Source organism: Strongylocentrotus purpuratus, unplaced genomic scaffold, assembly GCF_000002235.5.
Source record: "Strongylocentrotus purpuratus isolate Spur 01 unplaced genomic scaffold, Spur_5.0 spur5_scaffold_16, whole genome shotgun sequence".
Lineage (NCBI taxonomy): Eukaryota > Metazoa > Echinodermata > Echinoidea > Camarodonta > Strongylocentrotidae > Strongylocentrotus > Strongylocentrotus purpuratus.
In genome coordinates this window covers 29,696,026-29,720,886 of record NW_022145601.1, presented here as the reverse complement: position 1 = coordinate 29,720,886, position 24,861 = coordinate 29,696,026, and the positions used below count along the sequence as shown (strand labels likewise).

At 38.0% G+C, this 24,861-nt stretch overlaps 1 protein-coding gene across 2 annotated transcripts in view; it reads left to right on the top strand.

Moving 5' to 3' along the window:
- LOC755028 (protein ELYS) overlaps nucleotides 1–24,861 on the top strand; it is a 36,875-nt gene that overhangs the window by 6,092 nt on the left and 5,922 nt on the right. Inside the window, exons 5-33 of one of the 2 annotated variants that reach the window (XM_030987243.1) lie at nucleotides 953–1,133; nucleotides 1,686–1,811; nucleotides 2,023–2,110; nucleotides 2,648–2,813; nucleotides 3,534–3,675; nucleotides 4,591–4,678; nucleotides 5,339–5,494; nucleotides 6,437–6,568; nucleotides 7,143–7,233; nucleotides 7,737–7,823; nucleotides 8,161–8,301; nucleotides 8,909–9,013; nucleotides 10,736–10,835; nucleotides 11,707–11,833; nucleotides 12,403–12,516; nucleotides 12,935–13,036; nucleotides 13,845–14,035; nucleotides 14,511–14,605; nucleotides 15,147–15,331; nucleotides 15,796–15,943; nucleotides 16,078–16,225; nucleotides 17,549–17,629; nucleotides 18,705–18,860; nucleotides 19,147–19,210; nucleotides 19,714–19,846; nucleotides 21,073–21,129; nucleotides 21,952–22,054; nucleotides 22,760–23,088; nucleotides 23,693–23,968. In XM_030987243.1, coding sequence (XP_030843103.1) covers nucleotides 953–1,133; nucleotides 1,686–1,811; nucleotides 2,023–2,110; nucleotides 2,648–2,813; nucleotides 3,534–3,675; nucleotides 4,591–4,678; nucleotides 5,339–5,494; nucleotides 6,437–6,568; nucleotides 7,143–7,233; nucleotides 7,737–7,823; nucleotides 8,161–8,301; nucleotides 8,909–9,013; nucleotides 10,736–10,835; nucleotides 11,707–11,833; nucleotides 12,403–12,516; nucleotides 12,935–13,036; nucleotides 13,845–14,035; nucleotides 14,511–14,605; nucleotides 15,147–15,331; nucleotides 15,796–15,943; nucleotides 16,078–16,225; nucleotides 17,549–17,629; nucleotides 18,705–18,860; nucleotides 19,147–19,210; nucleotides 19,714–19,846; nucleotides 21,073–21,129; nucleotides 21,952–22,054; nucleotides 22,760–23,088; nucleotides 23,693–23,968 — 3,912 coding nt within the window. The remainder of the gene's footprint in view (nucleotides 1–952; nucleotides 1,134–1,685; nucleotides 1,812–2,022; nucleotides 2,111–2,647; nucleotides 2,814–3,533; nucleotides 3,676–4,590; nucleotides 4,679–5,338; nucleotides 5,495–6,436; nucleotides 6,569–7,142; nucleotides 7,234–7,736; nucleotides 7,824–8,160; nucleotides 8,302–8,908; nucleotides 9,014–10,735; nucleotides 10,836–11,706; nucleotides 11,834–12,402; nucleotides 12,517–12,934; nucleotides 13,037–13,844; nucleotides 14,036–14,510; nucleotides 14,606–15,146; nucleotides 15,332–15,795; nucleotides 15,944–16,077; nucleotides 16,226–17,548; nucleotides 17,630–18,704; nucleotides 18,861–19,146; nucleotides 19,211–19,713; nucleotides 19,847–21,072; nucleotides 21,130–21,951; nucleotides 22,055–22,759; nucleotides 23,089–23,692; nucleotides 23,969–24,861) is intronic. The other variant, XM_030987244.1, reaches the window with a different exon arrangement.

The following is a 24,861-nucleotide window of genomic DNA, read 5'->3' as shown; positions in this document are numbered from 1 at the left end:
ATTTTTTTTTTATCAGGCACTTTCTAAGCCAATCTGAATTTCTATTCATGATGCAACCTACTTTTTATAATTTAATTTTTTGTTGGTTGAGTAAAAAAATATTGTTGATTTCTCGATAGATTTGAACATTGCTTATATTTTTGGCAGTGTATATTCCTTAATAAAAGTTTCTACTGAAAAGTTTGCAGTGATTGGTTAATGCCTTTCAAGGCTTGCTAGGGTTTCTGACCAATTTTTACAAGCTGACTTGAGTCATTTGGGTTTTTAGACTATCACTAATTTATTTATCTGACTTGTCTTAATTTTCTTTTCATCATTTTTTATTCTTTTTGTTTTTTTCATGAAATATATGCATATTTTTGTGGGAGCATTCGCAAGTTGGTAAAGGCTCCTGACTCTCATATGAGAATTCATTTGTTTGATCATTGCTCGATGCATACATTCTTGGACAATGTGTTTTCAGTTCAATCACATCTGTCCTTCTTGACCCAATCATATTAGGCCAAATAACAAAAATGAAGTGTTTCTCGTCCCTGCCTGCCTCCATTTTTTAAAACTACCGGTATTACTTCTTTTTTTTTAAGCCAAAACAAAAAAAGAAGAAGAACCTGTGATATACATTTTGTTTAAATAGCTTCTAAAGTGATACAATTTGTCATACATTGCATCAGTATACTCAACATAGCACAATATCTGTGAATAAATAGGCTTGGCCAGTTATAATCAGCATGGCAGCAATCTTGGAAAATAAAGTAATGCACTGCCTCCTCCTTATTTTTAAAAGTTCTGACAAGATTGTTGTTATTTGGCCTTACATGTTTACCTTGCAATGCTGTAGTAGTAATAATTGTAGGGCACACAGGAAGAGAAGTATTAGTACTGATAAGCCTACCCTAAGTAAATAAGACCATACTATAATTTGTTTTTCCTCTTCTTTTTTACTTTTTCTTAGGTGATGCCTTCAGCTATTACTCGTTCAACTACTGCAAGCCGGACGGTAAAACCTTCAAGACCTTCCCCATCGGTGAAGTCTCAGTGACCTCGCTGACCTACATTCCACAGATCGGGTCACTCGTCGTTGGTTTCAACTTTGGGTCATTCCAGCTGTGGAGATTGGCCGACACCTCATTAGAGTAAGAACAAATTATACAATTTATTAATTTATTTATTAATTAATTAATTTATTAATTAATTTATTTATTTATTATGAATGTATTTATTCATTTCTGATATTTAGACAGGGTGACTCATTATCACCCATTATAGTTTGGTGATGCCTAGGGCGGATTGCCCCTATCAGTTCAGAAAGAACCCCTGTAACACAATTCCTGTTCATGGTTATGATAAATAAAATCATTGGATATCAGCTTTGCAAGTATGGCTCAAAGTAGTTCTCGAGATTTTTTTTTTTTGTTGAATACATTGTTGACAGGCAGATAACTTTCAGGATTCAACCAATCTCTTATTGGAGAAGGCTGATATAGCTCATCTTGAAATTTAAATTTCAAAATTTGAGGAACAGAACACATGTAATCGAAGGGCCATTAATATCAACATTGCTATTAACATTTTTTTTCTTTTCCCCTTATCACCTGTAACACTCATTGCCTCTCAGGAACCACCCCTTTTCTTCATATCTCCATATTATTATGCTTTTAATTATTATTCTCTCGTCCCCTTTATAGGTATAGTGGCCCATTGAGCCGCCACCCATCACCTGTTACACACTTTGCCTACCAGGAACCTGAGGATGATCCTCAAAACTTCTGTTACCTCTGGGTTGCTAGGGGTCCTGTGCTCTCTGATTCAAAGTAAGTATCGGCATCCCTTTGTAGCTATTGTGATATAGATTATAATGGATATTGTCTGAATTTGTTTGATTTAAAACCTTTGAAATATTGTAGTAAGTGCGAATCAATAGTCCCACATGTGCATTATTTTTGGTCCTTTAAAACTTAATACTTAATATTTTCTTGATAACTGGTTAATGACACCCTTTACTCTTATTTATTTATATAACAGGGACCAGGAGGCTCTAACTGACATTCATCTATTCCAGCTGGCCTATGAGAGCAAGACACAACACCCAAAGCATGGACATATGTTCCAGGTATGGTCTTTATATCATGCCTTCAATACAATCTTGATGTCTGTGTTTGTGCTGCTGATGTTTCTTCTTCTTCTGTTTCTTCTTCTTCTGTTTCTTCTTCTTCTTCTTCTTCTTCTGTTTCTTCTTCTTCTTCTTCTTCTTCTTCTTCTTCTTCTTCTTCTTCTTCTTCTTCTTCTTCTTCTTCTTCTTCTTCTTCTTCTTCTTCCTCTTCTTCCTTCTATCATTCTCTTTTCCTTTCTTTCTCCCTGTTCCTGTCTCTCCTGCTCTGTATTTTAAAATCTCTCTGTCTCCGTCTCTCTCACTAAAACTCTTTTGTTACTGTCTGTATCTCTCTCTCTGTTTTTCAAATTGTTTCTCTCTTCTGATCTCGCTGATAGAGTATCGTAATCAGCAATTTGCTGATCTAATATAAAAAACTTAGTAGTCATTGTACTTGAGAGAACTACTGCAAATTGTCTCAGTCGTCTCGTGGAATCAAGAGCAAGCCAATAATACACTTTTTGTAATCACTCATTTCTACTCTTTGCCATATCCCAGGACCTAGTGGACTGCATTGGTAGATTTGAGCACTGCTTGACGGCTACCCCCTTGGACAGCAGTGATGTGAACTCCCTGGGCAGTCGTCTGCTAGCCTGCTATACCCTGGACAGAGCAGTGCCTCCGGGCTATAAGATCCATGATGATTCCACGGCCGAGGAAGAAGGTAAGTTTCTTCTCTCGTATAGAATTGAATATTTATTTATAAGTACTGTAGGTATGTTTAGTCGTCACGGATTGAAACCTTGGACGGCTCCATCGTTTAGAGTATATTACATGAACACTGTGTGACAAAAGTTGAGTGTGGCATTCCCTAGTTGTTTCATGAGTCAACCTAGGCCTGTAGAGAGTTAAGGTGGATTATATCAAGATTACATTATAGGGTTGTTGTTGTTATGGACTGCTTGTGGTCAATTTGTGTAAAGGTCTTGCGAGCCTATTTTCCAGATTGAATGCAGCTTCATCCCATTCTAGCCACTCAACCTATATTTTACTGTGTTCTATGTGGTGCGACATCAGTGAGAAGAATTTTTGACTAGTTTGAAGTCTTTCTGTAGGCTGTATAGATACCACTCAAAGTAAATTAACTCTCATGTTTGTTGATTTGATGATGTAGTAGTAGAACACCTATATTTGAGGTAATTGGGCATTTTGACAGCAGGTACCGGTCATTATTAAATTAATTTCCCTCACTTTGTACTAAGTGATTTAAATGTCTTCACTCAAATTACAATTTGTAAATGTTTGTACATTTACATTCTGGTGATTAGGTATATAGGGTCACGGCATTGCAGGTCATTGGTGACCATGAAGTGAAAAAACAGGAACAGTTGACTTTGCTAATTGATGAATATGTTTTCTCTTATTTTATTGTTTGTTTGTTTAGTAAACCCGATGGATCTGAGTCTTGCAGTGTTTGTCTGGGAGGGTTGTCCTGCCAACATGGAAACCCAGGACACAACAAACCATTACATTGCACTCTTTGATCTGGACCGCTATTACCAGGCTCAAATGCCCTCTTTCATCAAGTAAGTGATTTATAGTAAGCAAATATTAATCGACTCGGGGTAATGGTCCAAACTTTCATCGCCGAGGTGATCTCGGGGCTACTATCATCCCGAGCCGCAAGGCGAGGGATGATGGTAGCCCCAAGATCACTGAGGCGATGATAGTTTGTATACATTGCCCAAGTAAGGAGGTTAATATTTGTTTTATATCCCACATCGGCAATAAGGTCTATCTAAAGGGAATTTTACATAATTAAAAAAACTGATTCTGCAGACAGTTTAGCTTCAGCTAGATTTTACAAAGCACAACACGCATACATACAGTCGATGCGCGCTCATTTGACATTGACATTTCGCGTAACCTACTTTGCTACGCTTATTCAATGGTCAAGTGGGGCAGCAGCAAAATTACGGTACAAAAGACCTATCGCAGGGAGATAGTACATATCTATCATTTATCATGTGACCTCGGTTAGACCAATCAGATTGCAAGATTCTTAGTATGCGGGATATAACAAGGACTATTGACTGATTTGAGGGGCAATGGTTACAAATATTGCCTCAAGGCTATCCCAAGCTATGCTATCCCCCATACCAAAGGGCAAAGTGCAGTCTTGAGTTCATTGAGGGGCTATATTTCAACACTGACTCCCTCTGCAGCAGATAAAAATGCTCAAGATTTTACTTTATTTCCTAATTAATTTATCACTTCAAGTTACTTGAAATGGCCTGTGCCCTATTGAAAATTGGGTCCATAAACAAGCAACAAAAGGCTTGACAAAAAATGTTAACAACAAGTTGAAAGTTAAATCCATACATTTAGGAAGCCTATTGAAACTATGTCATATAAGTCTGATTATATTAGATATGAGCTATTGTAATATTTCATTTAATGTTAAATTAAATTTTGATTCCATTTGTTTTGTATGAATTTAGGTCTGATGAGCTGACGGAGCCTCCGCCTTACTTCTCTTTCTATAACCTAGAAGCAGTGGTAGATGCTGCGGCTCCAGATTTTGCTCTGGTAAAGAACCACCATTTCTATCATAGTTCCTTGTTTGGAGGAGGGTGTGGGGCTGTATGTAACTGTTGATGGATAGTTGAAGAGGATTCTCATGGAAAACTTGCCATCATTCTTAGTTTTAATAACAATAATGTCTGTTTGTTATGAAGCACTTTACCATTAACTGACCAAAGCGTGTACACTATTGTCATTATTCCGTTCACTGGATTCAGTCACTATTCTGCACATTACAATAACATTCTCCACTCCCTGGGGAGCATCCTGGCTCGTCGCCTTTTCATGGGCGCAGACTTGCTAATCCAAATACAATGGTGTTCGCATCCTACCGGGTAACCATTTTTCACCTGGTTGGAGAGGAGCAATGTAGATAAAATACCTTGCTCAAGGACCTAAGTGCCATGCCGAGGGTCGAACCCATGACCTTCGCATTTCCTGTCAAGTGCTTAAACAACTCGACTACGACACTTCAAGTTTTTTAGTGGTACCCCATAATGGGGATAACTACCTATCACTCAAGATAATAGCTACATTATAGTGTGCACGTATCTATACCCCAGGATGCCCAAGGTGCCTACGAAGTAGTATTGTAACCCTGACTTGTTTTCTTCTTTCATTTTCTTATGCTATATCATTCTTTTTTTAATCATGTCTTGTAAACAGAATGTTCATTTGGACAAGGGCAGTTTGACCAAGTACCAGTCAACCTGCCAGTCTGTACCTGAGCAGCATCTTCACCCGTCGGCCCTCAATTTCAACATGGTCTGCCTGGCTGAGGGTAGCCTTGTACATGCCAGCTTTCTGGGAATACAAAGAAAGGTAAGAATGGAATGAATAGCTACCAACCATTCCTATTTTGGAGGAATGATTCCTAATTTTGGTCTTCAAGCTATTGTTTTGAACCCTAGATTTCTCTCTTTTCCTGAAATATTCTGTGTAAAAAAGTATACAAAATAGACTACATTCCCAATTTAGCCTTGAGAGATTTCTAATTTTTGCTGTGAAAAGGTTGGCAGGTATGGGAATGAGTTTGTCTAGTGCTTTGAAGCAGTGTCCATTGAAAGGGTTTCTTGGAGATTTTAAACAAAGTCACAGGGCTTTCTTTTCTCATTCCAACTTCCTCAGAAGACATAGGAAGGTCAGACGAGAATCGGTTAGCTCTGGGATTTGGATCAAAGGGTTACAACTGGTTGGTTTCAGGTTCATAATTCATTTATAGGGTAGCCTCTTGAAGATATAAAGGAATGTAAGAAGGGATATGTTGGCTTAGTGGTAAAAGAATGGTCAGGGCTTGAATAGCTGTTGGTCTTATTCTTAACATATGAGCATATATAGATAATTATTCTGAGCACTCTGGCTATCAATGTTCTCATACATGATATCTTCCTGTTTTTTTTTGCTTTCAGGTGTTAAATATTGTTATTCTAAAGTTCAGGTTTATTCCATGACACATTTAACCTATTTGTTTAGAAATGGTATCTTCTACATAGCATGTTCAGTTAGACAAGAGCGGTCCAACTATCAGTCTGTCTCTGAACACAAGTATCATTCCAATAACCAATAATTCATTTGCAGCAAACATCCAAGCAACAGCAACTGCTTTACTTTAACAAATAGTCCAAATATTATAGGAATGAAAATATATCAGTAATTATAAGCCATACACAAATGATGCAAGAATGAAGAATTTAAATATGTCTTTCTTTCCCTCATGTAATTGTGCCATTTCTTCCTGTCATTTCTTCCTGTCATTCTCTATAGATCCTGGCTGACATGTGCAACCAGGGCCCCACCCTCCTCAGAGAGCCACGCCCATTCTACATGCGGTGCTGGAATGCCCACCTCATACCAAGGCGAAACTTTGCAGAACAGATTCCAAGTAACACCAGTCAGGTGAGGTCCTTTTCCCCCCTTTTTACTTCACCTTGTACAACCTTTAAAAAACTGCAGTATAGTTTCCACATAAAGCAGTTGCTAACTTTCATGAATAAATAATGATAGTCACAATACTGAGATAGTCATATTAATAAACCAGTAATAATAATATACTGTACTTATCTAGTGCATATCACTATATGTCTCTATGCAGTGTACGTTCAGAAGTAAAGTACTGGCCTTCCTGAGGGTCCTGCAACTCTGAGATACCTTAATGATGATAAAAGGAGAAGTTTAAATGAGCAATGAACTCAGTTTTATAATAGAAGTTGAAATAAAGTGACCTCTCTTTTATGCACCTTCAGCCACCCTGAACCCAGTGTCTAGGAATGTTGAGACAGAAGCTTAATGTACATAGCATACCTAGATATGGATAATGGAGGTCTAAATGCAAAGATTTTCTGTGTAGGATTTGTGAGGTATAAATCTACGTATTAGGGCTTTACTTTTGAAATGTTTGCAACGTATTTCTTGTTCTCAAATGGAGGCTGTTTGTATTCCATCATATTCCATGTTGGTCATTTATAATCAGGTCCAGCAACGAGAGGCTCTTCTCACCTTAGCCCTTGAGCACAATCAGCTTGGCTTTCTTGTTGCCTGCATATCCAGCTGGAGTCAAGGAGGTATGTTATCTTCATATTTGAGAGGATGTTATCTTTGTATTTGAATTGATGTTATTTTTAATCAGTTCAACAGTAGTCTTAGAGCAAAATCAGCAAGGCTTTCTAGTAACCTGTACATCTCTCTTGCATCAAGTCGCTAAGTTCAGTTTGTATTTTGTTGAATGTTGTAATAATCAGTTGAACCTCTCTGTAGTCTTACCGCATAGTCAGCAAGGCTTTCTTGTTGCCCATACATCTAGCTTGCATCAAGTTGCTAAATGCAGTTGATTTGATGTTATAATAATAAGTTGAACCACACCACAGCCTTAGAGCATAGTCAGCAACCTGATCTTTCTTGTTGCCTGGAAACCTGGCTCAAGTCAAGGGGATGAGTTGTCTTGGTATCTGACTTAATGTTCAGTTGAACCACACTATATCCTTGAGCATAGTCAGCTAGGCTTTCTTATTGCCTGCATATCTAGCCACAGTATTGTCTGATTTCTTTTCTCTGCATCTTTCTTCAGACTTTACATCTGGTATGAATCTACGTTCAATCTTGGAATGGGCATGGGGTAAAGTGGCCAACATCAAACAGACTGTGGATGAAATATGTGAGTATAAGATAGACATGTCCTATAACACATTTCTTTTCTATTGACAGGTGGCCTTTATTAGGAGGTTAGCCTTTGAGGTGAGGTATATGGGTAGGAAGAAATTCCTTGAATGCTTGAGTGCCTTTTCAGGGTAACTAGGCTAAAGCTGGGGTTAACTTATAATTGCAGGGCCCTCAGGGAGAACAGTATTAATACTGATGAGGATACCCTGGGTAAAAAAGACATTATTTTTTATTAGTAGTAGTAGTATTATTATTATTTATTTTAATTACCATTTAGATGTTACAAGTAAACTCGAACGAAATGAATATAACCGTTACCATTTCTGTATCAGGTGTTCCTCTGTATGATGGCTATGGGACGACACTAGACTCTCAAGCTAACAAGCTTCTCAAGACATGCTCCACTCAGCTCCGTCACATGGTAGATCTCTTCCAGGCTCTTCTTGATCAGTCAGGGTCCACCACAGATCAAGGTGAACTTCCTAGTCTAAAACTTTTGGCATAAACTTGTTCTTCTCATTTTTCTCATTTTGTTCATGCTTCCCCTTTCATTCCTTCTGTGTCCATCTTTAGTCTACTGTTTTAGTCAAATGGTTGGATTGACCATATATTTTATTCACTTGTTACCATTTTATTGCTGATTTTCAATATTGCCTTCTCCATTCTCCTTTGTGATTGATTTTAAACCGATTGCAACTGTATATTAATTGCAACAGTTTACCCTATCCTAAAGAGGTCAGAGCTTGAAAGTTAATGACTGTTTGAAGACTTACAATCAATATGGATCAATCATAACTTTTCATAAGACATGATGTATTCAAATATTTGCTCATAAAAGTACATTTTGTCATGTCATTGGCAAAAGGGATTGTATGTCATACAGCACATCTCTGGTAACTCAGTTCTAAGGTTTTGATTGTACCATTTGCCTAACGCAATATTCCATGTCCACTTTTAACAGTGGCGCAGCGCACTTATCCCCTTCTACCAGCCCCGTAAAGACTTAATAAATCACTTTCACAAATTACAATTTCTCTGATGCTTGTCTATACTATCTTCTTCGCTGTTTATTTCTTATAGGTGTTAAAGATTTGGAGACCAAGTTGGGTGTGGTCACTTTGCTGTCTCAGCATCTTCAGATGGTGTTATGGTTCACCCATAGTGGCCTGCTACCAGAATGCGCAGGTATGTTACAAACAAAAGAATTATGTAGACGATGATGATGATGGTGATGAAGATGATGATGATGATGAAGATGATGATGTTTTTGAAGTAGTGATGTAGATAATGATGATGAAGATGATGATGTTTTTGAAGTAGTGATGTAGATAATGATGATGAAGATGATGATGTTTTTGAAGTAGTGATGTAGATAATGATGATGAAGATGATGATGTTTTTGAAGTAGTGATGTAGCATACCTGCCAACCCTCCCGCATTTTCCGGGATATTCCGCATTTCTGGAATTTTAGGACCTTAAAATGCGGGAGATTCCGCATTTTGGAAATTTAAGCCAAATTGGGCTTGTATTACCATTTGCCGCGATTTGTGTGAGAGCTCTCGTATAGTATACTGTGTGTGTGTTGATGGCCGCGGAAGCTCATTTGGCTTGTAATGACGGTTTTGCAGCGTGTTTGTGCCACTGATCTATAGCGTAGAGATCAGCATTATGTGTGTGTGTGTAAGCCTGGCATGTACTCTCCATACACGTACACACACACACACACACACACCCATACAAGCAATGTACAAGAACATGCACGCTTCACGTGCGATAAATTTTGAGCGAACGGGTTAGCTTCGACGTGTGATCGTGAATGGTTACTAAACTTGCAAAAGTTTGTCAGTTTTACTTATAATGTCTTCCAATCCCAAGGAATACGCTTGCTTGATGGATTCATGGAGTTTACCGTACCGTACTAACTTTTCAATTGTCTAATCCAGTATTTGGAAGAAGTGTGTCGGGACTATGGTATACAGAGTGAACGCACGCTGCAGTGCGGTACCGGAGGTGAGTCGGTGCCAGTGGAGTGGGGCAGCGATGGCGAGGCGTACCGTACATGTACTGTGTATAGTTTGATCGATGCATGTCAAATGTTGCCGTAACTGAGCTGTGTTGGACAATCGCTACACCGAATTGAATTCAGCGTACCTGCCAACCCTTCCGAATAATCCGGAATATTCCATTTTCTGGATTTTTAGGACCCCAAAATCCGGAATATTCTGTTTTTTTTTCAAAATTTCGATTTTTTTTTTTTTTTTTTTTTTTTTTTTTTTTTTTTTTTTGTTTTTTTTGTTTTTGGTGTTGCTTAAGCCAAATTAAGCTTGTTTTATCCTTTACGCGATGTTAGAGTTCACGTGTATTGCGTGCGTTGAAGGGCTGCATGATTAAATTCGCTTTTTTTTGCACAGATTTACCGCGTATTGCCAGTTACACTGCCGCTGCATGTGCGAACGCCTGTTAAGTGTACAGATTTCTTATTTTCGAAGACATACCGCGCTAAAAATTCTTAATTCTCATTTTCAAATGTTGGCAGGTATGATGTAGATAATGATGATGAAGATGATGATGTTTTTGAAGTAGTGGTGTAGATAATGATGATGAAGATGATGATGTTTTTGAAGTAGTGATGTAGATAATGATGATGAAGATGATGATGTTTTTAAAGTAGTGGTGTAGATAATGATGATGAAGATGATGATGTTTTTGAAGTAGTGGTGTAGATAATGATGATGTAGATGATGATTTTAATGATGTAGATTATGATGATACCCATAAATTAAGATACATGCATATTTAATCGCTGAGATTTGCAAACCTTTCATGCCCCTGAAATAGCCAATGTCACTAAATCCTTGACGGTGACCACTTATTAATTAATGAGTATTTTTTATGTTCCATTTCAGATGATCTGGGATCACCCCTTCATGGCCAGTTCTGCTATCCATCCTCTCTCCTACGCCAGACCTATGCCCAGCGAAGAGCAGAGCTTTCTAGAATGTGCAGGTACAATTTTACTTCATCTTTTTAACATAAAAGACTAGATTGACTTCAATACTAATATCATTTTTTGAAGAATTCTATGTTTAAAAAACATTTTCTCATACAATTTGTAATTGCTTCAGTCTTCTGAATTTATGAAATATATATATGCATCAGGCATTGAAGGGACCGTATCTATCTCCTTAGTCTTTGGGGGTATCTAATTCCACTTCCTTAGAGAAGGAAATATATATCTACATATATAAAGAAAAAAGAATGGTATTTCCTTTAAAATTTCAAATTTGCTGGATTTTACAGTGATTGGTCAAGAGAAAAAAGAAAATCTTCGAAGATGCAGAAGTGTTCATCTGTTTTTTTTTAGAGTCATGATGAGTAAAATTTAATAGCGAGTTAGAAATCAATTCAGGAAAGTAGATGTACAGTACTTCCTGTTCAGCTACTTTTGCCAGTTCCTACTGGCTTCTTTGTGTGATCAGATTCCCTTTCTGGAAGACCCCATCAGAATCAGACCGCCTGAAGAAGTTGATCTCCTTCCAGTAATTGTGTGTGTGTGTGTGTAATTTGGGTTATTACAGACGTGTATCAATCAAATGTGATTATTTATGTCTGGGGACCAACCTTTAATGCCACCATGCGAAAGATGTGACTCGGTCTTGAACTGGGGTGTGCTGAGTCAGTTTGTAGGTGAGAACAGAGAGCTGACGGTACCACAAACATTACTGCTAGACCAACTCACATTCCCTATTTATAAGTGGGACCTTGCTATTGACTTCTAAAGCAGGTCCTTCTGGAGAGTATTGAAAGAATTCTGAGATTAACTCTTTTATTTATACCTTGCTATAAACAAATTGTGTTGTCTTCTTTTGACCAATAGGCAAAGTGGAAACAGTGACATCATGCTGATTGATGGTCTGGTATCAGAGGCGGGGCCAGCACTCACCTCTCTCTGGGATCGGAAGGAACAAGGGGGTACAGGGACCTACCCCCCGCCAAGCCTACATGTGAGTATAAGAAACACTACCATCTAGTACAGATCTGCAACAATGAATGCATGACCTGAAGAAGTGTTGGAAAACTACCTCAAATTTATTGATTATTTTGGTATAATAATGACTTTGATCCAGTATGGGGGACTGGAACTATCAAATAAACTTTCAAAGTTGATCAAAGCACCTACATTAAAACAATGAACAAGCATTTTCTTAAAGCTCTCTTTAAAACGTTTGTTGTGTCTCCTTATTTTTTCTTTTCCTCATCAGTAATATTGATTTTCATTATGATATGCTCCGGACAAGAATATTATCAAAGATAACAGGCATAGCTGATAGTACTGTAACACCAAAAACATCATGTGCACATAACTTGAGCGAATTTTGCTAGTGGTCCGGCTCATGAACATTTGATATAGTGAAGTCATTCAATCTAAGCACTGAATTTTTGCGATTTGTGAAAGTTTGTAATTTGTGATTGTTCAGTAACCTAAGTTTCATGCAGCAAAATGATTGATACTGAACACTGAATGTTTGCATTTCATGTGGTTTGACAGTACCTTATTTCTCAACCTTTTTAGGCTCTTCTCGATATGTTCCTTCTGGAGAATGTTCCCTTGGCAACCAAGCATTGCATTGTGGGATACCTCCTCCTAGACATCATATCAGTTGGCCAAGATGCCAAGCACTCAGAGGTCAGTTCTGTTCTTGTTTGATCTCAAAGATCTTCTTTTATTCATTCCAGAGTCCTGTTTTTTGCTACTGTTTTTTGTATTAATACTAGAGATGAATGTGTTTACAGTGATAATAACTTTTGGTTTTAAAATCCTGTTATACTGACTTTCAACTACATGTAGATGTCTAGGTAATGGCTATCTCTTACACATACTTCATGATTTTTTGTTAAATTGTTGCTTTTTCAGCAAAGTGACTTTGTGTCTCTAACACTCATCTAGTACTTAAGTCATTTATTAGTTTTATCATTTATTTGTGCATGTTGACAGTTTTCAATATTCTCTACAACTATGGGCACATATATGGCTTTATACTAATTCAATGTATAGATTCATTTTTTAATTTTATGCTCGTCTTTCTTCTATTGTCTTTTACCAGATGGTTGAGAAAATAGAGAAGTTTCATCAAGTGTTCAGCCTCCCTCTGGGTTTAACCAAGCTTCTCCAAGCTTTCTGGCTCCTGGATCACAGAGACTATGAGGTAAAACTTTCTTTTTTACAGTCAGTTTTACAAATCGATAAATAGATTACATCATTATACCAATTACTGTTTGTCTAGCATGTCACTTATATTAATACTGGATGATTCTTTTCTTAACCTTTTTCATGAGATGTTCAGCAAATCCTTGATTGTGCTTGACATGAGGTCTGGATTTCTCTTTTAGAAACAGAAACTGTTATCTGTATTGTGATGTTTGTAATCATGGAAGATATTTTATGTCCAATTATCTAGCATAGCATTTAAGTCAAACTTTCATTCTTGAAAGTTCGTCTATGACAGGTACTGGAATAGTGGTTAACCAGAGAGGGTTTAATTCAAACTAACTCTATACTTTAAGTGCATCTGCTTCATTTCATGGGGTAATAACAAGGATTGACTAAATGTTTGCAATTATCGGAAGGGGGGGGGGGCAGAAATGGAACTCTTGATTGTCTGTCCCCACCTACCAGAACCTTATAAATAATGAAGATCTGGGCCCTGTTTCACAAAGCCTTTTTTCAATGACAAATGACAAAAATCAGTGACAAATCTGCTGATAACCAATCAGAAGTAAGAGTTTCACTAGTTTATAACAAAAACTGTCATTTGTCACTGATGACAAGTTTTGTGAAATGGGGCCCTGGGAGCATTCAACCTTGCACCTGAAGCCTGGGTCCTGTCATGAATAAAGTCATGTTGTGACTCAAGAAAAAGAAGAGGATTATGATACATTTGGTATTGCTTTAAATCAGTGAGATACTTCTGCTTCCAAATTAATTACATCATTCCACTTCTACTGAATTAACAGGAGGCTCTAACGATGCTGCTCGACCCCAACACAAACAACGACCTGTTGTCATGGCAACACACACGGATCATCAAGACGTTCCTGTACCACGGCCAGGCCAAGATGGCGCTGCAGTATGTGCGCTGTGTCCGACCTGCTCTTGAAACCCCAGAAGATGTCAAACTTCACCTTACTGTGCTCTTAGCAAATGGGTAAGAAAATTGCCCTTTCTTGATTTTGTCGAACAATGGCAGATCTGAGTTTTTTTGGTTTAAACTGATCCTCCATGGATTATTTGCAGGCACTTTTGTGACAAGTGGACCAACCTGATATAAAAATTGAACACTAAAAGATCTATTCTTGGCATAAAGCTTGTACATGTAAATGTCAACCATCACATGGTTGACTTCATTGAACATCAAAAAATGAACTAGATAGTAGAGCTTTTACTCTAATTTCTGACTCGGGCGCTATTTGTGATCATGTTCCACCTTTTATCTATTGGTTTTCATTTTATGATGTTTCATATTTGTCTTCTGCTAGCACTTTTATCCCTTTTTAGTCTTGATCTCCAAGATTTCCCTGGACATTTATTGAAAGAAATTGATGCTACAAGTATTAAGTATCTTTGGTAATGTAGTTATTTCATTATATGTTGCATGTAATTCTATTTAATATCTTTTATAGGTTGACTGCCGAAGCGTTTCAGTTTCAACGTGAGTACCGTGACCCATCAACCATGGATGAACTTCTGTATCACATCTTCCTAGGCTCTCAACAGAGTGAGTTCAGTCTTAATTAGTTGAGGGATATATGGATTGATAGATGGAGAGATTAAGTGCAAGAACAGTAGATGGAGAGATATGAATAGATGGATGCCGATGGAAGCTGGGTGAAACTGTGAATACAGTAGATGGAATCATCTTGGTTTCTACAGGGTGATTATGGTGTATAATACAAGATATAGCTATGGAGAAACTTATTTGTATTGAAAGATAGACAGAAAGATAAATAGATTGATAGATAGATAAATAGATAGATAACGAGATAGATATTTAAATAGATAGATAGATATATAGATAGATAGATAGATAAATAAGTGTTATAGGTAGATATATAGATAGATATATACAGAGAGAGAGGGAGAGAAGAGTGAATAGTCTGATTCAAAAATAGATTAATACCAGTGACAGTTAGTTGAAACAGTTGATTAATGGAACAACCGTTGTTACCACTAGAGTGAATACAGCATATTTTATGAGAATAATTGAAGATATTCAAACTTTGCTATCTCTGTATTTCTTAATTCTTTCATTTCATCAGCTAAGACAATGGACCAGCTGCTCAGACTCCCCTTTGATGACATTGAGGAGTCTGTTCTTGAGCGTTATCTCCTGGAGACAACGGAACCCAACTCCAAGGAGCTGCTAGTGATGCACTACCTCCAGAGGACCAGGTTTGTGGATGCAGTCCGCCTCAATGAGAACCTCAAACAACAAGCTATGATGGTAAGAGCAATCTGAAGAAGATGATTATGATAATAAATGGTTTTTGTATTTAAGTATACTTTATAGCTTGAGCACCCCCTGGGTGGATATCTTGCGCGTTATAAATGTCTTTATTATTATTATTTGTACATCTTTCATTGTATGTTAAGGAGAAATTTAGTAGTAGGTAGGGGGAAAAAATTATCACAAGCAATATGTCAAATTTGGTTTTATATTATTCTGTTGGATACTCAGCCCTAGAAAGGTAAGTCTGGTGTCTGTTATAAACCCTCTGGGTAAATGAAATTCCAGATTGACTGAACTGCTGTATTTGGTTGAACTAAAGACAATTTGAATGTTGCAAAACAAGTAAATATAATCCATGATTTCAGATTGGTCCAAAGTGTTCCCATCCATTGGAATTCATGTGTGTTTTCAAGGAGAAGACATAATTTTGACACTTTTCCATTGTTTTATACCGACAGGGCGATAACGATCCCTTGGCTAGAGAAAGGACTTCAGCTAGAAACATCATCACAGAGAGCTATGTCAATGTGCTTCCGAGGGTTCAGAGACGACTGGCCTTCGACACCGACTCAAGACAGAAGAAACCTGTTGGAATACGAAGAGAAGGTAAAATCAATCTGTTCTATGACTCTTGCCCCTGCAACAATAGGCCTTTTTCGTACTGTAGCCAAATTTATGCATATATCTTTCTTGGCTCAGAGATAATACCATTCTTTATCTTTGATGTGTCTTCCTTTTAGTTCCGCGCCCGAAGCCGCTGTCCGCCATTATCAATCCTGCAAAGTCATCCAAAGTCATTACTCATGCCTTGCTTCTCAACGCTGTGCTCGACAGAATTGCGGAGGCTAGGGATGTCATGAAGGCTGATCTAACACCTACCAATCTACAGTAAGTAACATACATGAAAGGTCAAATTAAGGTCATGTTAAGGTCACAAAGGTCATCGGCCTTAGTCAATTTATCGAGTTTTGCTTTTCAATGCTATCAAGGAACACATTGCAGAGGCTAGGGATGTCATGAAGGCTGATCTAACACCTACCAATCTACAGTAAGTAACATACATGAAAGGTCAAACTAAGGTTGTGTTAAGGTCACAAAGGTCATCGGCCTTAGTCAATTTATCGTGTTTTGCTTCTCAATGCTGTCATGGAACGCATTGCAGAGGCTAGGGATGTCATGAAGGCTGATCTAACACCTACCAATCTACAGTAAGTAACATACATGAAAGGTCAAACTAAGGTTGTGTTAAGGTCACAAAGGTCATCGGCCTTAGTCAATTTATCGTGTTTTGCTTCTCAATGCTGTCATGGAACGCATTGCAGAGGCTAGGGATGTCATGAAGGCTGATCTAACACCTACCAATCTACAGTAAGTAAGATACAGTGAAGGTTGGAAAGGTCATATAAAGGTCACACAGGTCATTGGCCTTGGTCAATTTCTTGTGCCTTGCCCTAATGCTGTCATGGATAGCTATAAAGGATAGTCAATAATTTACACATTTCATTTAAGGTTAAGGTTAAGTCATGTGAAGGTCACACAGGTCATTGACCTAGGTCAACTCTCATTCCCCATTATACAACTCACTCCCAGATCCTAATCAAATGATAGGTCATGCGCAGTCACGTGGGATTCATTTACTGAGCCTATTGCACTCGTTTTCATGAAAAGGAGTGCACTTTTTTCCAGTCCTATCGCACACTTTTTCAGTGCACAGTAGTGCGCGTAGAGGTTAGAGCGCTTAATACTGCGTGTGCATGGGCCTATTCTTGCGCAGCACTATGCAAAAAGGGGTATAGAGGTAAGTCCGCTTACTATATCTATGTGTGCGCACTAAATTAAGTCTTATTAAACTTGAGATTTATTTGTCAGCCTAGCCATACTGTCACAAAACAATCTTGAATGAATTCTTTTTACATGAAATAAGAAGGATCTAGGAGTTTTGTTTGATAGAAAACAAATGATGCATATTTTCATTTGTTCATTATACGATCTATTCACCCTCGTTGATGCTGTGTGTATCTATCGCACACACAGCCTCAACTCGAGTGCAGATATAGTGTATAGTGAACTCATGCGAATGCATCAATTGTATACTATTTATTAAACATGCTTGAATTGTAAAAATGTTTAAATAAAAACGAAATGTGTTCCTACTTTATCAGTGATCAGACTATTCTTTAAGTAATGAATATGCTTAATTTGCATTTTCAGGGATGATTCTTATGAGAGCTCACCATGTATTGAACCGTTTGTTGGCACACCGATGACCCCACGGAACAGAACAGCAAGAAGGTCAGTAGAATGCCAATCAATACCCCCCTCACCCTCCTTCAGATGAGCAAAAGTATATGACTGAATATAGCTCTTCTTGCTCTTAATGTTTTATGCAAGTACTCATACTGATGATCATGATACAAGGTTGATACCTTGTTCGCAAAGGAAATACTAATTAACACCATGGTATTAGCAAAGCTGCTTTATGTGGCGCCCAAAATATCAAATGAATTTCTGCCTCTTAGGTTCCCTTTTACTACTCATGGTGGAGAAAAACATCTGTAGATAAAATATAACTTGCCTTTTATAGATCATATTATTTGGGATTAGATTAGATGAGTCTTCTTATAATTGGCAAAACAGTAGAGTGAACTCTTCCTCACAATGCCTTTCTAATTAATTGATAATTAAAATAAAATAGGAAGCATAAAACAGATACATACACATGTAGAAAGTGCTATCAGAAACATTATGTTACCCAACTGATCATCAGGTTATTTACAGCATTGCCCAAATTTATTTTCTAGGAATTAAGAGGAACCACCTAATTTTCAAGATGTACTGGTTTGTTTGCTAAGCTGACAATTTTAAACTTCTTTGTAGTTTGACTGATTTTATTTATGACACATACTCATGGATCAATTGCTTTATAGGGTTTTATTACGCTTGTCAGATTCCTGTTGTCAACCCTAGACCCAACTCTATACATAACCCTGATATTAATTTGGTTTTAATAGAAGCAGGAAAATGAGAGAATCGGGTCAGTGAAAGTTTGAGCAAAAACCTATTAAAAATATTAAGATAGTTGTGAGACTTCAAAAATCAATATTTTCCCTGTAAAAAAATTAAATCATACAGTCATCTCAAATATGATTATTGCATATATTTTTTCATACAACCCCTGTATGAAACAAATCTATTACGTCATCAATAACTAGGATAAAGAAAGTTTACACAATTTTATGTACAGAGCAAATTTTAGAGGAGCTCTCAAGATATGTCACAGTGTTGCCATTTTTTTCCTATTTCTAATCAGATTTTGCTCAAACTTTCTCTAATATTTATGATATTGACCATCTTACCAATCATCCAGTGCTGACGTGAGCGTAGTCTATCCCGAAACGCTTGAAGCCGAGGACACCGCCCCCTATCATCCATTCTCAACCAGTCTAAACTTCAGTATGAACCAGTCGCTGAGAGGACTCGGAGGCATGGAGACACCCAAGGTACTCAAGGAGTCATTCAAAAGGTGAGGTCAAAGGTCAAAGCTGGTGGTGTTCTTAACACCAATGCAATTGATTTGTCCCAATTTATGTTTCTTGAGGTTGACAAATCAAAACTTAGATAAGTATTAAACAAAGGCCCTAATTTAACCAGTCTACATTTAATTCTTGAGCTACCAAATTCACACAAAAAACCATAAAATTGACAAAGGTTGTGAATAATTTTGTTGTTAAATATACATATATACAAACATTTCATGGTTTGTCATGTTGCAATTTCTTTGAAATTTAATTTTTGTCTTTATGATGCAGGCCTCCTTTGGATTACTCTGGAGCAGCGGCCTTGTCGCTCCTACAGACACCACCAGTAAAGAGGGTAAGAACCTGTTTTCATTTAAAGAGGGGAAAAGGCAGAGAGAGAGAGAGAGAGAGAGAGAATGACAAAGAGAAAGTAAGAGCGCGGGAGAGACAGGGGAGACGAAAGAGGGGATGAGAAAACATTGAAATATGTAAAGTCCTTCATGTAAATATATACCCAATATTTGGCTACAGATGGTGATTATGGTGACGATGACGATGATGATGATGGTGGTGGTGGTGGTGGTGGTGGTGGTGGGGATGGTGGTGGTGGTGGTGGTGGTGGTGGTGGTGGTGGTAGTGATGATGATAGTGGTGGTAATGATGATGATGGTGGTGGTGGTGGTGACGGTGATGGTAATGATGATGATGATGATGATGATTATAATGGAGGTAGATTTTATATTGATATTTGCCACTTGTGCATCTATTCCAAATATGATTTAATTTATACAAGATTCACTTTTGTCTGTTGACAATATTTTCTTCTTTTCATTATGATCTTTTCTGTATACCAATCAGAGAATGCCAATAATCCAGCAGGAGCCTCAGGTAGCCCCACCCACACCCCAATCTATCCTCAAGGTCAGAAAGATCATCAGACGTTCACCTAGTCCTCCGAAGGTCGTCACAGAGAGGGCAAGAGGGTTCACAGGTGAATAATAAGAATTCGGTTCAAGATGCCATTTTTTTTATCTCTGTCAGCTCTCTGTTAAACGCTTTTTCACATTATGCAGGCTTCATAGTTTTGAAAACTTACAGTGCTCCATAATGTATGGGTCTCATGTCAGACAAATGTGTATAGTAGCGAAGTGCTAGCATCACATTTGCTTGTTGTCCTGGGCCCCGTCTTACAAAGAGTCGATATTAATCGCAACTACGTACATAAGAGATAGGAGATTACAAACTTGCGATTAATTAGAGGAATTGCGATAGTTTTGGATCAACTCTTTGTAAGACGGTGCCCAGAATAAAGCCTGTGCATGAGGTCCACGACAAAATCATTCAAGCAGTGAGCTGGAGCGGGGCATATTCAGTGTTTTGGCTGGTGTGATCACCACACCAAAGTATTTCATATTACATGTAAAATGAATTCCATAAATATTGTATAATCATTTTTCGCTATCATATTCATTCACTTTGCTGTAACTCCCACAAAAAGACAGGTAAAGATATTTATTGTGCTCTTATTGTGTCTCTCCACTGTCTGTCATGTCTTACGCAATGTGCAAAGATATTTTTATGTTTAGATTTTTGCAGTAGTGCAGACAAATTCTACTTTCTTTGGTCAATGTGAAGCCTACATTGTTTGGCACTTGTTCACAACTGTGACCATTTGGACCCGTGACTCCGGCATGGGGATACCTGACTATAACGCACCAAAAATCATCTAAATTTCCACAATTGTTCAAATAACAGTCATGATTTAAAAGTCGTTATCTTTCTTACCTGTTTTGTGTCAATATTCTTAACTTTTTTGGAGTATTTTTCCTAAAAATGAAGACATTAGTATACACTTTCTCACAGGTTTCACAGCAAACCGCTGCACAATACATGTGCATACCGACAGTAAGCCGGGGTCCGAGCGTGCGCACATGAATTTAGTGACCGTTATGATCATCATCAAATCATAATGTGAATTACTTTCATGAAATTAATGAGGATCTGAGATAACAGTGGCCAACTTCACACACACAGAAGATTTAGATGATTTTTGGTGTGTTATAGTTGGGTATCTCCATGCCGGAGTCACGGGTCCAAATGGTCACAGTTGTTTTCTATGAAGCAAAATTTGAGTAAGAACATCATGGTGCATTGTGGTATCTATTTTCTCATCATTACTTGCTTTTCATTTCTTGCTCATGCAATCATCACCCTTAGCTGCAGATATTACTCTGCCAACGCCACCTCAATTCCACCGCAAAGTACTTTCATTTGGTAAGTGGCCATCTATCGTGTGTGCAGATACAGTTAACTACTGAATTAGTCATACCCCTTGTAAATTTGATGTTTTTTATGAGTTTTGTAAATCAAGAATGAAGGTGGACTGGTTGAAGTAGGACCTTTGTTGAATATCTTCTAGATGTAAGCTTTAATTTGTCACGCTCTCAAGAAACATAAATTAGGAAGAAAACAAATTTCACTTAAAAAATTACAAAACTTGCACTTTAAAAACTTGGAAAGGGTATGAATAATTTAGTTGTTAAGTGTACGTTTGTTAGACAGACTCTAACGTCTCCAGAATAAGTGTGCTTGGCTAATCTGTCAAAAAGGGAAATGGTCCCATGCTACCCATTGTTAAGAAAACTTCATCAGCTTCCAGTTATTGAAAGAAGACAATACCGGATATTTGTTCAAACTTAAATCTTTGCCAACCACATTTCTTCTATATAGTTCTTCTCCTCACTCTTCCAGCAAACACTTAACATTATATTCTCCTTGATCGTCATCAGCTCTTTCCCTTCTCATTCACAAATGACTCTCTCTCTCTCTCTTTCTTTCTCCATCTATATGTGTTTCATTCTGTCTCACTATTTTCTGCAAACCTCCATAGTTCCAATGAAATATAAGTAGTACATCATCATAAATGTGTGAAACATTCAAATATCTAGTCAATTTAGCTTTGTTGTTTCGAGCTACATGTGCTTTTTAAACTTTGTTATAACCAATAGTGCCCAAATTATATGAATAGATGAATATTTACTCCTTTAAAAGGAAATATTTTGTAAACATTTCCTAAACGGTTCCTTCTTCTTTTAGCCGAGGAGGAGCCTGATAAGACCAAAGAAGCCACACCTGCCAGGCACATCCGCTTTTCAGACGACACCATCTCACAGGAATCGCCTTCACCAGATATCAATGAGTAAGCAGGAAAATACTAGATGATATCTTAAAGCGATACTGAACTTTCTACCCTAGCATACTGGTCAAAGCCATCTATACACAGATTTTGGCCAACTTGGTTTCACTGGGTCACAACATGGAGTATATTGTTTTGTTTGTGCTTGCCCAACAAAGCATTAGTCGCCATTTTGTGTCCAACTCGAACCGGGTTGGCCAAACGCTGTGTATAGATGGCTCTGATACTGTTTATTGCACAGTGCCATCTCATGCTCAACTTGCCAACAGTCCATAACCCAATACCTAATTTCTGCTTTGCAGACAGAGGACTCAATGTGAGTTACGGGACCATACAGCTACAACTGAACAGAGACAGTGCTAGAGGGGATTTTGCTGTAGTGCTTCTAGTACAGTATGGCTTTAACACAATGCCAGCATTTAATTTTGGTTTCCAAAGTTCAGAATGACTGTTTTCCATACTAATTTGCATTTTGTTAATCTTAAATCATATTATTTCTTGGATTATAAAGAATATTAATCGAAAGGTACAAGTAACAGCTATTTGCAATACAAGTTTTAGAGTACTGAGTACAAGTTTTGCAGGTGTTTTAATCTTCTGATCTTCAAAACCTGTGATGTATATATTTATTTCGTATATGGGGGTATCTTTTATTTTTTATTTATTGGCATTCACTTTCCTTTTTTTGGTATTTCCAACCCAATCCAGATTGATGCCAGAGCCTCCATCATTCATCCCCCAGCGTGACACACCCTCGCCCCAAACATGGGCGACCCCACCCCTGAGCCCCCAGACCTCCCCTACCAAAGAGGCATCTGAGACCCCACCCTTCCAATCCCCTATGGAAGGCATACCCCCTGAACAGGCCCATGACTCATCCATCAGCCCCGCCCAGATGGAACAAGAGGAGGAGCCGGGTCATCTGGTGTTGACCCCGAAGATGAAGCCGCCGACGCCCAAAAGCAGTCGTATCATCACGCCTAAGGAGAAGCCACCTAGCGTGAGGCTTCCCTCTCCTCAGCCCCAACCATCACAAGGTAGGTTCAACATAGATTAAAGCCCTACTGCACTACTTATAGCTACTTGCACCCTCCATATAGCAAACAATGCCTAATCGGTGCATGTTGGTCACCCATGATCTTCTTTTTCTTATGTTAATTGAGAGCTGATTTAATGAGATAACCACCTGTCAAGTGACCTTGCAGGGAACTAATCCCCCTAGCCAAACTAGTACAGAACGGCTTAAAGATTAAGATCTTCAATATCCATCAAAAAGGTATTCGAATCGTTAAGTTTAATCATGACCTGAAAGAAGCAGGACCAATTTACCAATTTATGTCTGATCCACTGACTTTTTGAACATTATTACGTTTCATATTATTTATGTGTATCAATATTTTTTTATTTTTCTTCTTATATTTTTAAGGTAAAGATGAAATATGGTAGCACTGGATAATGTTTCCTGAAAGAACCAAACTTACATGTACAACGAATATTCAAGGCTGCAAAGAAGTTTGTACCAAATGATTGGAATGTTTTCATGTACACCTACATGTATATGAAGTAGGAAAGAAAATATTGCTCAGAATTTGTATACAGACACTTATTCAAAATTCTTTAAATCCCCCTGTGCCTACTCAGAAAATGAGCAAGTCCTGCAAGCCTTGTTCCAGGATGACGACTCCCAGACTCCGCCCATTCCAGAAGGGATGATGCTGAACCTAGAGGGCGTCCTAGGTCATAGCAACCTGGTGGGCGCGGAGGAGGACGGGGAGGAGGATGAAGAAATCACCTTCAACTTCAGTCTAAGGCAGTCTCTCTCTCCAGCTGCTGCAGCACGGGTACAGCGGGAGAGAGAAGAGCCGGTTCCCATGGCGATGGATGATGAGGATGAGGATGAGCAGATGGAGACTGAAGGTAATGATAATGAATAGCATCTGGTTGGATGTCACATACTCCGGCAAAGATTGCTCTGCGGTCAATTTCTTCTTCAGTGCAATTTTTCAAGCTTAATTTTGGACTGAAAACTATACGTAACCCTACACCTAACTCAAATACAACCTCAATCTCTATTGCACCCTTAGCCCTGACCCTATACATGTATCCTGAATAAATTAAAGGCTGGAGCACATGTTGCAAGAGCAAATGTCAGATCAGCTGGCATCTGTATAGTGTAATCTCTCTGGGACACTATTCACAGCCACATGTACAGTAAGCAAATAATTACGATTGGTGAAGGTGATGGGACAAACTATCACTTCCGAGGCGATCTGGATGTAGTTATCTTTCCGAAGTGAACATTGTGCAACCAAAAAAAGAAACCATAATGGCAAAAAAGGAAATTCATTAAAACGAAACTTACAACCACACGCGAAACACTTCCAATGCAGAAATGTCCATTCCTCTCGCTGTTAATATCCATATTAGGACCTATAGTTTATTTACAAGTTGGTAGTTTTTTGGCATTATTGGCTTTTCATTCTTTTGAATATATTTACGCCTTTCACTTTTTTTTTCTGTTGACTATTAAATCATAAATCTCTATTGAAGTTTTCTATTGAAGTAGTGATCAACATTTTAGGGCGTTTTGTTGACGTGCGGTATGTGTAAAAAAAAAATTAAAAATGAGAAATAAAAAACATATTTTATGACAAAAAACATACTACCTTAATTCGGGGAAAAAAACAGTATAATTCGGGGAAAAACGTAATGGTTGGCTGCTCTGTCTGGGTAAACATTCAGATCACCTAGGAACCGGCTCTCCTCTCTCCTGCTGTACCTGTGTTGCAGCTGGAGAAAGGCCTAGTTCT